General features: G+C 36.3%; 1 protein-coding gene across 2 annotated transcripts; it reads left to right on the forward strand.

The window, feature by feature from the left end:
• Positions 1–2,905: 2,905 nt before the first annotated feature.
• On the forward strand, positions 2,906–9,450 carry LOC110113607 (heat stress transcription factor A-2b). Of its 2 annotated transcripts, none has more exons than XM_028694629.1 (4): positions 2,906–3,372; positions 7,852–8,555; positions 8,825–9,029; positions 9,109–9,450. In XM_028694629.1, the coding sequence occupies exons 1-3, from the start codon at positions 3,076–3,078 to the stop codon at positions 8,883–8,885; spliced, it is 1,062 nt and encodes a 353-aa protein (XP_028550462.1). In that variant the 5' UTR covers positions 2,906–3,075; the 3' UTR covers positions 8,886–9,029; positions 9,109–9,450. The 2 variants fall into 2 exon arrangements, with proteins under 2 accessions (XP_028550462.1, XP_028550461.1); XM_028694628.1 differs by having other exon boundaries at positions 9,114–9,450.
• Positions 9,451–15,025: the final 5,575 nt, after the last annotated feature.

Raw genomic sequence — 15,025 nt, forward strand, 5'->3', positions numbered from 1 at the left:
AACCAACAAGTCAACTAGTCTTTTATATACAAATTATTATCACAGTACTGTAGCAGTAATCTCAATCGCATATTCACATTTATTTTTAGGGATTTTTACATACATAACACTTAAAACTATTAAAAATACATATCTAACACCTAAACATTAATATTTACTTATTTACCACTCCGTTACACACACCGTCACATCCCGCACTCTCGGTGGCCACCTTCACCGTAGTGCCCTACGGCGGCGGCATCCAGCTCAACAGTGGCCAAACTTGGACCATCGACGTCCCAGACATGACCACCGGCGGCCGCGTGTGGGTCCGCACCGGCTGCTCCTTCGTCGCCTCCACTGGCTGCTCCTTCGTCGCCTCCACCGACTGCTCCTTCGTCGCCTTCAGAAACGACAATTTTGAAACTAGTGACTGCAGCGACAAAGTCTCCTGCACCTTCTACAGCTCGCCGCCGAACACCTTGGCCGAATTCGCCCTCAACCAGTTCTCCAATCTCGACATCATCTTTGGACGTGTCTACCGTCGCTGAGTTCCAAGCGGCAAATTCTGCGTCAAATCATTCTCCGGCGGGATTCGTTCGGATGGAAATGGCATTGAGAATAGTACCAACAACAGCAGCATCACATAGCATTCTCCCTCCTTGCCTGCATCTCCAAGGCCTGCTCCATCCTCGATGCCATCGCTGATCTCAATTTCTCTTGTTCTGATTCCCCACATAGCCTTCTCCCACCTAGCTATGAAGCAGACTAATCTGGCAACAATGGTGGGTTGCTAGATGGGATTTGGAGCCCCAGGAATTTGCTGGGAGCAATAGTGCCAAGCTGCACTACAAGCTAAAATCTCAGCCCAAACTAGATCCACTGCCAGTATTAAAACGCCTCCGTGAGTCTAGCTCCTCTCAAGCGCCAACCACTCCCTCGTGCCCATATCATCTCCACCACAACGCAAGCCCAGCACGCTCGAGAGAAAAATAGCAAGCGAGGAAGACAAAAGATATTAAGAGAGGGAGTGAGAGGAACGGAAGACGTCGTATGGAGATGTTCTGATGCCTGTGCCAAAACTTTTAGCGGTGAGTTACTTTGAGCTATTTTGATTTGCCGATGCAAACGAACGGAAGAGGACACTCGGATAAACGGAGTGGTAGAGTAGAAAAAAAAATGGAGATTTTAGGTGGTAGATAAGTAAATATTAATGTTTAGGTGTTAGATATGTATTTTCAATAGTTTTAGGTGTTATGTATGTAAAAATCCCTTATTTTTAATGCATTCCAGCAAATAAATTATAATTGAGCTTAATTCCAAAGGTGCTAAAATGTCCTAATGGTAGGCAAATAAAAACCCTACTAAGCAAAATTTTATATTTTCAGAAATTAATCAAATTAGAAGAGATTATATAAAACATCATTTTGAAGCTTTAATTGAATTGATACGCTATTTTAATGTCAAAATAAATTTTAGAGTTGGAAAAAATTGTTGCTTTTTCAAAATTACCCAGCAAAAAAAATCAAATAAATACTCAAAACGTTCATGATCTCGATCTCTATAACATATAAAAATTTATGTAGTAAAAATTTTACCAATATAAAATTATCATTATTTTTCTATAAAATAAAATAAAATTAGATCAATTAAATATCAAAAACACAAGATTATAGAAATAAAAAATAGTGTAAAGATTACTTACAGCAAGACGAGCAAATCTCTCAATAGGACAGATGGATGAAAATCGCTCCACAACCTTCATATTCTAACTTTTTCCTTTATATCTCTTCTCTTTCTCTCTTTTTTTTTTCATTTCTTTTTTGGCCAAACAAAGGGAATAATAGGATTTTAATAAAGCTACTTAGTGGCTTAAGATATTTATAAAGAAATAATAATAAAATATTTATATAAATATATAATATAATTAATTTTTATATAAAATTCATAGAAATCTTTTTGGGATTCAAAAACTATAGAAAAAATCTATAAAATAACTCATTTTATTTATAAAATTCAGGTGAAATCGATTTATAAAACGAACATATGACTATCCCAAATTCACACTTGTACCGACTGGTGCTAATTTCTTAATGATTTTCACCAATGCCCAAAAAATTATGATAAAAATCATATAATTAAAATACTATAATATGAATGCTATGATGAAGACGGTTTGTGATTTGGACTTATATTAACTCCAAAAAAAAATTAAAACTGGATTAAAATACGGGCTATTACATCCAACACAGCTGATCCCACAAGCACGGCACCATAATGCTCTAGCTCAAATTTTTCATATTTTTATTTTAAATTTATTTTTAAAATTTTAGGTTACTACAAAATTAGTTATTTAATATATTTGTGAATTATTTTGATCTTTTATAATGAGTCAAAGAAACATTTTAATTCTTTTTTATTTGAACTATAAATTTGTTGCTTTCATGTTGATATGAACTCATAAGTGACTATTTGATGTTTTGCAGGACTTCCGCTCGAATAATTTACACGTACATCATAGACCTAAGAAGCTTTAAGAAAAATTTCTAATTTTTTTAGCCATAAATAAGACTGAATTTTAAAAAAAAACATATAATTTAATTTTAATCATAATGTTATAGCAATTATAATAAAAAATATAATATGGATATTTTTAAAGAAATATAAAATCATGGGCCTTTGAATCATTACACTTAATTCGAACTATATAAAATATGGATATTTTTAAAGAAATATAAAATCAATTAATTAAATGAGGAAAAAAAAGGGCCTTTGAATCACTCACCGGGCCGAAACTTCCATAGTTCAACGTCAGCCTACTGCCCTAATCCAGCGCCTTCCAGAATATTCTAAAATGATTCCCGATCTATAATATTTTAATAAAAAATTTCCCTATATAAACCCTTCCTCCTCCGTCTTCTCCCGTTTTACCCCCACACTGGTCAGTGCCACAGCCCGCGAAAACTTCTACCAAGCTCGGACCTTGAGCCAATTCTCCTCTTTGCAGTATTTTTCTCATTCAATTCATTAAGCGAACTCCCTCATCGCATCAAAATCCAATATTTGACGTCAGATTCTCTATTCTTCCATTCGTCAATGGAGCCCCATTTGCCGAATCCGGTGAAGGAGGAGAACCCGACGGGAAGCAATCCTCAACCTGCGTCTTCTTTTGCTCCACGGCCTATGGCGGGATTGCAGGATTCCTGGCCGCCTCCATTTCTGACGAAGACCTATGACATGGTGGACGACGCCGGTACCGATCAGATGGTTTCGTGGAGCAAGATGAGCAATAGTTTCGTTGTTTGGGATCCCCATTCCTTTGCAATGGATTTGCTTCCTAAGCATTTCAAGCATAATAACTTTTCCAGCTTCGTCAGGCAGCTCAACACTTATGTAAGTTGTAATGATTTGAGTCTTGCTGGATGTATGCGTTTCTGATTGTTTGCCCTTATATACTGTTCAAGTGACAATGCTAGTGGTTATTTCATTTTCTTCTGATACACAAAATCTTGCGTTATGTTGTCTTACCTGTGGTTTTTGTTTCGCAATTGTGTATGGAAGTGAGTGTGTTGGGCTCATTTAATTAATTTTCTATTTTTAAAAGAAGAGATTAAGAAATTATTGTTGAATTTTTGTTTTTATAATTTGGCTTTTAAATTTCATTCTAAAACGTTTTTTAAAAAATACAATTTAATCTTTTTTACACACCTGAGGTCAATCTGTTTTACTGTTACAATGATGATAGTAAGCTTAAGCTCAATCACATAACCTGAGGTCAATCTGTGTTCTGTGTGAGATGAGAGAGAGAGAGAGAGAGAGAGAGAGAGAGAGAGAGAGAGGTGGAACAAATGTTATTATGATGGAGGACAAAGATCCGTTGTAATTACGTATACCCTTTCTGATAATTCAAGAAATTATTGTAGCAACCCAGGCCTCATAACTTTATGTAAAAACATTTCCTAATAAGAATACTATATGATTGTGTAAGCTAACCTATAGTATCTAGTTCTGTTGACCTGCAACGTGAGGAAGAATTGTTGAATGCGACATTGCCATGAATTTGCAAGGATGTTGCCTAAATGTAGGTTTATGTATTGCCAAACAGAATCATGGTAGCATTGCATATGCAGAACAATGTTGCGGAAGGCACAGTTCATGGCATAATTTCTGAAGTTGATCTTGTAATTAGCTGGATCTTTAAGTTGTTTTTATTGAAAATGAACGAATTGATAGCTCAAGTAGATGTACGAAGAAATTCTACTATGGTTGCAAACTAAAAGAGATCTCTTTGTATCAATGCAAGCCTATCTTGCATTGCCTACGTCTACCCCTCAAAGGGAACAACGGGCTTTAGTAATTGTGTTAGTGGATATCATTTGATAAAATTTGGGGAGTGGTATTAGCAAGTAATAAGAAGTGGCTTACTTGAAATAAGGGAGCCTAATCTGGCTATCTGATTACTTGATGCATAGAGGATTTCATTTGTAAAAGAAAGTCTTTTTGGAGTCTTAGTACTTCTATCGAATTGGTAAACATTTGTGGCCAATTTGGAGTCAAGTCAAAAATTGTGTTGGATGCATATCAAAGAGCTGCTCATTCTTTCAAATTTATCAGAACATGGCCTACTAAAACTGCCTTTCTGGTGGTTGCTTTGGTAAGGTTGTTGTTTTGAGATATTTGGATGCTTTCTTTGTGGATAAATTGCTAATCAGTTTTGTTTAAGCTCTAATCTATCTTGAAATTTGGCTCGAACAAGTAAGCCAGCTACAGCCGTGTAAATATGTTAAAAAAACACTATTTTAATTTCCATTAAGCTTGTCTAATTGAAATTAAGACTGATAAATTGTCTATGGTCCTTTTCTTGTAGCTCTAGAAGAAAATGCTGGAACAGACAAATCACCAGAGCAGTTTCCTAATAGGTCTAGCTGCATACCCTCATGCTGTCTAGAGTCTATATTCAAATGGTCAGTATACATATATGCTACACATTTCTTGTGAGGTGAAAGTACAATATATTAGTATTTCGGAATTATGTTCATGACACACAATCATGAATGATAGATGACTTCTTTATGACAATATGAAAGGTAATCACAATATGGCTTTTGGTTTATATTTCTATGACTTATGCGATACTTTCTCTATTCAGCTTACTTTTGTTAAAGAATTGATGAGGATACAATCAACACCTGTAATGTAATTTTCTACCCTTAGTTATATTTTCAAATGGTTTACTGGGATTATGGTTTCATTTTGTTGAAACAATCTTTATGGTCACTTATCTATCCATCCTATTCAAGCATGTCTTTCATAAAAGTTGATCAATTGGTTATTACACCCATTTGGTAAGGAGGAGGGATTGAGTTCTAATCTAAAAAAAAAAAGCATTGGTTTGTGAGATGTTTATATTTAACCGGAAGACATATTTAGGAGAGAGGAATTGTGACAAAGAGTGAAAGGAGACTAGTGATAAAGAGAACAATGAGAGGACTTGGCTTGTGTCTTAGTATTCACATATTGGAGAGGGTTCCATTTGGAACACTTTGGTTGGGTCTCTATTGCACCAATATGGACATGGAGATGCGGATACGACACGATATGGATATGAGACACGTCAATAATTAAAAGTATAGGATACATGTATGGCGTGAAAACATCATTATAATTTATAGCGTGTATTAAAATTAAGAAAATAATCAAAGCATAATATTTAAAATGACAAAAAAAAACAACATCAAATTAATTTTGTAGCTTATAATATTAAAATAAAAATAAGCATAAAATATCTAGTATAACATAAAAATTATAAACATAATATGCTTAGTACATGAAGTTTCAACTATTCAGTAGAATGAATGATATGATTAACTTCTTCAGGGATTTGTCTTTGGGCTTTAATATTATTTTCAATAAATATCATTATTTTTAATTCTAGTTCATAAAGTGAAAGATTAGTAATCTCCAATATTCTCATATCATCAAGGGACTCAAATCTATCTCCAGCAACATCTCAAATTTTATTATCTTCTTCCTTATAAAGTTGGAATCTTTCTTGATAGAAACTGAATGCTTGTTTGCACATAAACTAAATTTTCAACTTGTTGTGAAGTAATTTTGTTCCTTATCATTGATTGGATGGAGTATGCGCTTCAGTTTCTCTCACAATAAGAGGAGGATTAAACTTGACTAAGAAATTTTATGATAATTATTTGAAGTAGAGGTGCTAAAACTCCATGAATCAACCACAGCATTTTTTGATCCATTCTCCATATAAAGGCTCTTGGTCATCAAAGTCTTCTAACAACAACAACAACATGCCTTTATCCCACTACATGGGGTCGGCTACATGAATCCTTTTTCTCCATTGTCTCATATTAAAAGTCAAATTCTCATTTAAATCTAACAGAGAAAGATCATTCTTCTCCTCTTCTTCTCTTCTTCTCGTTTGACTCTTGCAAACTCTCAAAATACTGTGTCAATAGCTTTGAAGACAACTTGGATAGCACCATAATCAAACCCAATAAACACCTCATCCATGCTAACAACTCCATTACTCTCAACCTCTAATATAGCACTTGGATGCTCACTAACAAAAACCTAGCCACAACCCACTATTCGACCATCTCAACTTTCCAACAACCCTATGATCTCAACCCTAACGCTTGCACTAGAGTTGATTAATCATTGCAGCTGCTTGCAATCGAGCAATCGCTACATACTCCAACTAAAAAATTAATTACATTTCGCATCAATGAAAAACCAATTCATTATCCAATACATTTCTAACATCAAGGCTAAAATTGACTCCATTGTTATTACTATCATCTCTCTTAATCCAAAAGGCATTATCTTTATACATCATAAATGGCCTATCCCCAACTCAACAAGCATTTAACATAGACATCAAGATAAAATCCATCCAAACAATTTTTATGATCTTTATTCCCTATTATGTTTCTAGGAGACAAAACTAGCGAAGGAAGCTTCTCGCTTACAACACCTACCTCTGTCCCCCACTTAGCCCTCACGATCGTGGTCATGGTTATAGTCAAGGTCACTCCCACAATCAATATTCCCCCAAAGGTTGTGGCCCATCTAATAACCCAAGAGGCCACACCTACGGAAGAGTTTGCTTAACCTATTATCCAATACCAAATCTATGTTAAGTTGGGCACTCACATTCAAATGTTGGCTCGCATTGACCTAAAATACACTCCATCATCCTCCAAACAAGCTTTATTCCTTGTTATGTTCCAAGGAGACAAAACTAGCAAAGAAAGCTTCGGAGCTTCTCGCGTAAAACACCTATACGTCTTTGACCGCCACTCAACTTTCATAGTCGGGGTATGATCGTGGTTCAAGTCACTCCCACAATCAACATTCCTCCAAAGGTCGTGCCCTCTCCAACAAATCCAGAGGCCACACCTTCCCAACTCCATCTCATGGCAGGCTGTCAGCAGTGTTTGCTCAACCTATTATACCATGCCAAATTGTGTCAAGTTGGGTCACTCCAAATTCAAATGTTGGTGTCGCAATAAGCTAACATACACTCCATCATCTTCCACACAGGCTCTATTCACAAACTCGCCTACTCCTGCTTCCAAATGGTTATTAGAATCTGGTGCAACAATTTGATTGAACTCTAATGCCAACATAATCTCCACTCCCACTCCATATGAAAACACCAACAAGTCATTGTCATCAATGTCAAGCACTTCCAATCGGACAAAGCACACACAGAGATTTGGATCAAGTTGCACCAACACCTAAATTTTTGACCTTATGGCACAAAAATGTTAATTCTGTTTATAATAATCCTTTGAAAACAGATTCATCTTGACAGCCGCCTCATTTAAGATTCAACTTCTGCAGGGATTTAGGAAAGTGGATCCTGACAAATGGGAATTTGCACATGAAGGCTTTCTTAGAGGTCAGAAACACTTGCTGATGACCATCAAAAGAAGAAGAGCCCCTGCCCATTCTTCACATCAACAGCAGGCTTCTGAGGCATGCCTAGAGGTTGGAAAGTATGGACTTGATGAGGAAGTCGATAGATTAAAACGTGACAAGAGCCTATTGATGTCAGAAGTCATAAAGCTAAGGCAAGATCAGCAGAACTCAAAAGCTCGGCTTCAAGCCATGACAGAGAAGCTAAAAGGAATAGAGCAGAAACAGCAGTACATGATGACATTCTTGGCAAGAGCAATGCAAAACCCTGGCTTCGTAGATCAGTTAGCTGAACAGAAAGACAAGAGAAAGGAGCTTGAAGAAGCCATTTCAAAGAAGAGAAAACGCTACATCAACATTGTACCTGCAAATGTTAATGCCAGTACAAGCCAACTACAACTTCAGGATCCTGAGTCCATATATACTCTTCAAGGAAATGAGCAATCTGGATATGACCTTTTAGAGCTTGAGAATCTGGTCTCAGATGTTCCAGAAGAGGAGCTAAATGAAGAGCAGCAGCGAGAGGTTCCAGAAGAGGAGCTAAATGAAGAATTCTGGCAGCAGTTGGTTAATGAAATGATCTCAGATCAGCCAGGAACAACTGACTTAGACTTGACAAAACCTCCAAAGTAATTTCTGGATCAGCTGTGATCTCCTCTTCTAAGGCTTTGTTTGGGACGGCTTTGCTACTGATTTTTAAAGTAGTTTTTTAGTATTAAAATTTTAATTTTTAAACTAGAAAGCCGCTTTAAGAAGCAGTAAGAAAGCCATCTCAAATGAAACCTATGTAGAGTGTTAATGCACCAATATATCATATATTCATATCCCTTCTGGTATGAAGCTACAAACTTATATTGAGAACTTCAGCCTTTCTAAATAAATATTTGTTTCATGGCAGGATGGCGGTTGTTTTGACATCATATGAGCAGAGCCCATTATCATATCCTTTTACTTGCTAACTATTTATGTCGCCATTAAGATTTTTTATTTCTCTTTTCCATCGTTATGATCATAACCTCATTGGTCTTTGGGCAGATAGCACAGTGAAGGAAGATGAATATAATTTGATCTTTGCAAGAAAGTTTCACAAGCTACAGTTCAAGGTTGGCAGCATTTTCTTATGAAATATGTAGTGACTTGGAAGGTTCTTGAAGGTTCTTATAATAACTAATGGGCTTCTAGTGCAGCTTCTGCTTCCATTGAAACCAAATGTCTTGGCTGTTCTCATCGAGGTCCAGTGTTCTCGAGTTGTTGAAGCTGGTTTCATGGAGGGCTGGTGGGAGCTGATCCTTAGGGTTGTGGACAATTATTGTCAAGTTTGCTGTGGTTTTAGTAGAGTTCATTTAGGTTTATGGATCAAACATTATATTCTTTGTATTGATGTTGCTCGGCTTGTTTAGCTATTACAATCATGTTTTCTGATTATTGTTGTTGCTTACAACCAGATTTTTGTTCGTCTGTATTAGAGATGTAAATGAGTCGAACTTAGTTCGAGTTTAATTATAGGAGTTCGAGTTGATGAAAGAATGAAAATGATTATGATTTAAATAAGTATGATAATAAAATTATAAATAATGAAGAATCATTTGATATAAGAATTTTATATTTTAATTTTTGTATTCTAATATGTTTAAAGTGTGTTAATAATAATAAATTTTAAACGAGCTGAACGAGTCTAGCGGAGGGCTCAAGTTTGGCTCATTAGCTTATCAAGTTTGGCTCATGAGTCATTTATTTTGTCGAGTTTGAGTTCGTTTGACTTATTGACAATTTGACATGCCTAGTATGAAATTCAGGCCCTGTTTGGGATAGTTTTTTTATTGTTTTTAAAATAGTTTTTTAGTTTTTTTTTTTTTTTTGAATTTTCAAAAAAGTTTTGTAGGAGAAAGCTATGTTAGAAAATAATAAGAAAGTTATCAGAAATGAATTTTTAATTTGGAGTTTTTAATCAAATTTCATATCATTTTAATGTAAATTATATCAAGATGAATTTAAAAATTATTAAATTTTATAATTTTTTTATAAAATAGATTTGATTGTTTTATAAGTCCATTTTTTATATTTATATCTGAATATATAAAATATTTTTCTTCCCAAACAGAGAGGTTATGAGTGGCAGAAATGAAATTCTTAGTCTCTCTTTCAGAAACTTTTATTCTATCCAGTGAACGTAAGCAGAGGAAGGTTCGGTTTTAGACAAAAATGTCTGTACCGAATTTTTAGCGCATGTACCGAGTTTTTTGGCGTTTTTTTTTCCTAAAATCGAACCTTCCTCTGTGTACGTTCACTGGATTGAATAAAAGTTCCTCTTTTAACTCTTTGTTAGAGATTGATCAGAATAATTGTTATGTTATTGGCACTGTCTCGAGCATCTCTTGTGGCAAATTTCTTGCAACTTATAATAATAAATATACTAATTACAAGTCCTTTGTTCAATGTATTCAGTATAAATATTGTATGATATCATCTAATTATAAACTTTTTTTACATAATTAATATCAAATATATAGTTATAATCATATAGAAGGAAGCAATAACATTGTTACATTATGCTTTCAGAGAAACAAAAAATAATCCAAAAATCAATTATTTCAAAATAAATTGCCCCTTTATAAAAGATTTCAAAAGATATTTTTCCTCATTCTAATGCGTACTCAAAGATTCATGAGCAAATAAATCTTATAGGCTTTTTATTTCTCTAAATTTATATATGTTATGATTATTCAACAAGTTTTATGTTGACAATTAACTATCTGATTCCTCTATTTTTTTGGCCCATGAATTGAGGCCTGTTGATACATTTCTTTCAACACATACAAAGCCTATTCATTTCTTTGTATGGATCGACCAATCCCTCGTTATACTATTTTATTATCTTCTCTTGCTCTTTACATGATGATAAATGGATAGAGAAAATCAAAACAATTTGAGCATATTCTAAAGCCAAAAACAGGACTTCAAAATGACAAAATCACCGATAACGAGATGTAGTATTTGAAATGGTCTATCGTTCGCAACTCCCTGATTGCCAGAATGGCCATCTTAGAGGTTCGAGTGGTTTGGGGTGCAAAAGCTCTCATCATTGTTGTTGCGTGCTAGAATAACGCGGCGGTAGAGTTTGTAAATTTACGTCCTAGCGTTGTACGAGTATTCAGCACACAAGCAGAAAAGAGAAGTGAACACCAAAGTTTTTACGTGGAAAACCTGAAAGAGGGAAAAAAAACACGGGGCCTCGCCCAGTTGCAAAGTTCCACTAGTATCTGTTTCAAGTACAAAGATTGATCCGTCTTACAAATCATGACAATCAATTTACAATCAACTTCTCACAAATTTACAAAGTTCTGCAAATTCCCGGCGTTTCCCGAAAATTCGGCAGAGTTTCGGCGTCTTCATGCGGCAGGAAGAGCTATGGCAGTGGTCGAGAGGGAGCTTCTTTCTTCTCCTCCTTCTCTTCTTCTTCTTTCTCTTCACTTGAGTCCCCCTTTGTGAAGAATGAGGGCTCTATTTATAGTTTTTCTGGAGTAGCGTGGCTCGTAAATAGGTGTGATATCATGGGCGAATAGGGAGTGGTTTGAATGGACGGCCGATATTGAACCCTTCGATCGTGCACCGTTCGTTGGACATTTGGAGGCTTTAATGATGTTGGAATTCGGCGATCTTGGGCTCGTTGGATTCTTCTCGTCCAGCCGCTCGATTTGAGTATAAGCTCGTAAAAATCGAAGACCATTTGGCAACTCAAATTGCGGTTTGAACCTTCCAACAACGCTTCGGGTCCTTGATTCGGACTCATTTGGACTCGGATTGAGTTGAATTTGGTGTCGTTGAGTTCGTATTTTCGAGACGCTCAGTTTGACTATGAGCTCGCTGAAATCGGAGTTCGGTGCTCCCAAAATTAATTTTTGAAGTTTCCAACTAGCTTTTGCCTCGAGATTCGTGCCCGATCAAGTTAATTCCGTGATGCCGTATCAATTGTCCTACAAAAATCTCTAAAAGCAATCTCCATACCAACAGAAAGATTGAAAAATAGGATTGGTTAAGATTATGTTTGGGAAGAATTACAAGAGGCATTTGTAGACTAAATATTATTTTCTTTATTTCATTTTATTATTTCTTTTTCTCACTCTAAAATTCTCAAAACCTTTGTAACAAGTTCTTAGGCTCTTATCAACGTTGACAACCACAAATATTAAATATAAATTATTTTTTATCAAGAGATAATATTATTAGAGGCTTACTTTTCTTTTCTTTTTATTTATGGAAAAATTAGGAGCATAGCCTAATTTTATTGACTAAAAAGGATAATTACAACAGGTAGAACCTATGAAAGAGAATAAAATAATTATGGAGCATTATATGAGGAGAAATTGAATAGAGAAAATCAAAATAATTCAAACAAATTTCAAAGCAAAAAAAAAAAACTAAGAAAGTGCTAAAATCGATCACCCATAACCGGGTGTAGTATCTGAAATGGTCAATAGAGGGCTACTCCCTGGTTGCCATAATGACCATCCAAGGTGGTAAAGCGGTGTGGGGTGCAAAAGCTCTCATCATTGTCGTGAACTTATGCAATCTTCAAAGCAATCGACAAACAAACAAATACTTGTTGCGTCCTAGAATATTTGCGGCGATAGAGAAATATAAAATATAACGTCTTAGCATTTTACGAAGATCCAGTACACATGCAGATAAAAGAGAGGGTGAAGCGTTCATAAGAGACACCTGAAATTTTACGTGGAAACCCCTGAAAAAGGGAAAAATCATAGGGCCTAGCACAGTTTGAATGAATCCACTATTAATTACAGTTGATTACAAATGAGGCCCTTCATTGGAGGGAAGGTCTTGGCTTGATATATATATATCACATAGAATGCATTACATGGTAGAAATTAAAAGAATCGGTATTGATATGTTCGTTTAGTAGGCAAGATCATAGTCGGCAGTCAACAGAGGTTAAAAAGACCATAGTCGGAAAGAGATAAGGATCAAAAGACCGTTGTTTAACTGTGGAGGTCGGAAGGACCTTAGTAGGCGATAGAGGTCAGAAGGGTCGTAGTCGGTAGGATACAAGAGTTAGAAAGATTGTTATCATAAGGTAGTAGTCCGACAAAACTCCGATGATAGGTGGTGGTCTGGCAGAACTCCGGGCTTCAGGTGGTGGTCTGGAGAAACTCCGATGATAGGTGGTGGTCTGGCAGAACTCCGGGCGTCAGATGGTGGTCCGGGGAAACTCCAAGTGGTGGGGCGTCAAGTGGTGGTCCGACGGAACACCGACGTGAGGTGGTGGTCCGTCGGAACTATAAGCGTCAAGTGGTGGCCAGGTGGAACTCCGTGAGTCAGGTGGTGGTCCGGCGGTACTCCAACGTCAGATAGTGGTCCGGCGGAATTTCGGCCTTCAGGTGTTGGTCCATTAGAACTTCGGGCGTCAGGTGGTGGTCCAGTGGAACACTAGCGTCAGGTGGTGGCTCAATGGAACTCCGTGCATCAGGTGGTAGCCTGGTAGAACTCCGGCATCAAGTGGTGGTCTGATAGAACTCCGGCGTCAGATGGTGGTCCGGTGGAACTCCGGACATCAGGTGGTGGCCCAATAGAACTCTGGGCTTTAGCTAGTTGTCTGGCGGAACTCCGGCGACAGGTGGTGGTACAGCGGAACACCGGGCGGTGGTTGAGGAGGAGCGAGAATGCAAACGCGATCTCTGATCTCTCTCTTGCTCTATTGATTGGGGTCCCCTTTCAAGAGGAATGAGGGGTATATTTATATATTTTCAAGAGTGACATGGCCCATAAATAGGAGGAAGATCAAAGGTAAATGGGGAGTGGTTTGGATGGACGACAGATGTTGAAACCCTTGATTGTGAACCATTAACTAGATATTTGAAGGTCTTAATGATGTCGAAATTTTGTGACCTTGGGCTCATTGGATTTTTCTCGTCAAGATGCTCGATTCAACTATAAGCATGTCATTTTTGGAAACCGTTCAGTAAATCAAATTGTGGTTTGATCCTTCCAACGGCGCTTCGGGTCCTTGATTTGGACTCATTTGGGCTCAAATTGAGTCAAATTTAGTGTCGTTGGGTTTGTATTCTCGAGACATTCAGTTCGACTGTAAGTTTGCTGAAATTGGAGTTCGGATAATTCCAAATTTAATTTTGGAAGTTTCCAACTTGATTTTTCCTCAAGATTTGTGCTGGATCAGGATAATTTTTTGGTGATGTATCAATACTATACATTGAAGTGGAACTTATGCGATATGAAGTAATGGAAACAAAATAATAAAGGAATGACTTTATTCAAATATTAAGAATAATCTAATAATTAATTGAAAATAATAATACATTTCTTTCAACGATTAAATAACTTCAAGAAAAGAAAGCTAGAACTTGCTAGCAAACCACTCGCAGCAGAATACATCAACTACTGAAGATGATGATAAAACAAATCAAATCTCATAACCAGAAAAGAAAAAAGCATTTCAATATTCTTTTTGAGCGACTTCCGATCCGACAAGATGAGAAGAAGGCAAAGGAAAAGAGAAGAAGGCAAGAGTTTACTGAGGGTGGCAGGCTGGAGGCGTGTTGGGAACATGGAATGATATGAAATAGGAGGGTTGTGATATTGAAGCTATCTTGTAACAAGTAGGCTTTAACTTTAGTGGGATTAAATTTTGTAAATCCGGAATTAAAAAATTTTGAGGTTATTAAATCATAAAAGTTGTTTGGTATGACATATGTTAAATCATGATAAATTTTGATAAATAGTTTGGCGACATAATTCAGGATTTAAGACTGTTGATTCATTTATAAATTAAATTTAATATATTTTGAATTTAATTTGTGTGTTAAGTATTGTTGTGTCTTGGAATATCACGGCGATAAAAAATATAAAGTTTAATGTCTTAGCTTTATACGAAGATCCAGCACACAATCAGATAAAAGAGAAGGGTATAGCATTCATAAGAGACACCATAGTTTTTACATGAAAACTCCTAAAAAGGTAGAAATACCATGGGGCTTGGCCCAGTTTGAAAAAATCCACAAGTGTTTGCAGTCGATTAGTGCATTACATGGTGAGAGTTGGGGGAAGGCCTTGGCTTGATGTAGCA

The sequence above is a fragment of the Dendrobium catenatum genome, unplaced genomic scaffold (assembly GCF_001605985.2).
Source record: "Dendrobium catenatum unplaced genomic scaffold, ASM160598v2 fragScaff_scaffold_522, whole genome shotgun sequence".
In the NCBI taxonomy this organism is placed as follows: domain Eukaryota; kingdom Viridiplantae; phylum Streptophyta; class Magnoliopsida; order Asparagales; family Orchidaceae; genus Dendrobium; species Dendrobium catenatum.

Excerpts from the sequence above, each read along its gene's own strand:
- LOC110113607 (XM_028694629.1), top strand. The coding sequence starts at position 3,076 with ATGGAGCCCCATTTGCCGAATCCGGTGAAGGAGGAGAACCCGACGGGA. Across the intron at positions 3,373-7,851 it reads TCAGGCAGCTCAACACTTAT|GGATTTAGGAAAGTGGATCC; the intron begins GTAAGTTGTAAT and ends CAACTTCTGCAG. Across the intron at positions 8,556-8,824 it reads GACTTGACAAAACCTCCAAA|GATGGCGGTTGTTTTGACAT; the intron begins GTAATTTCTGGA and ends GTTTCATGGCAG.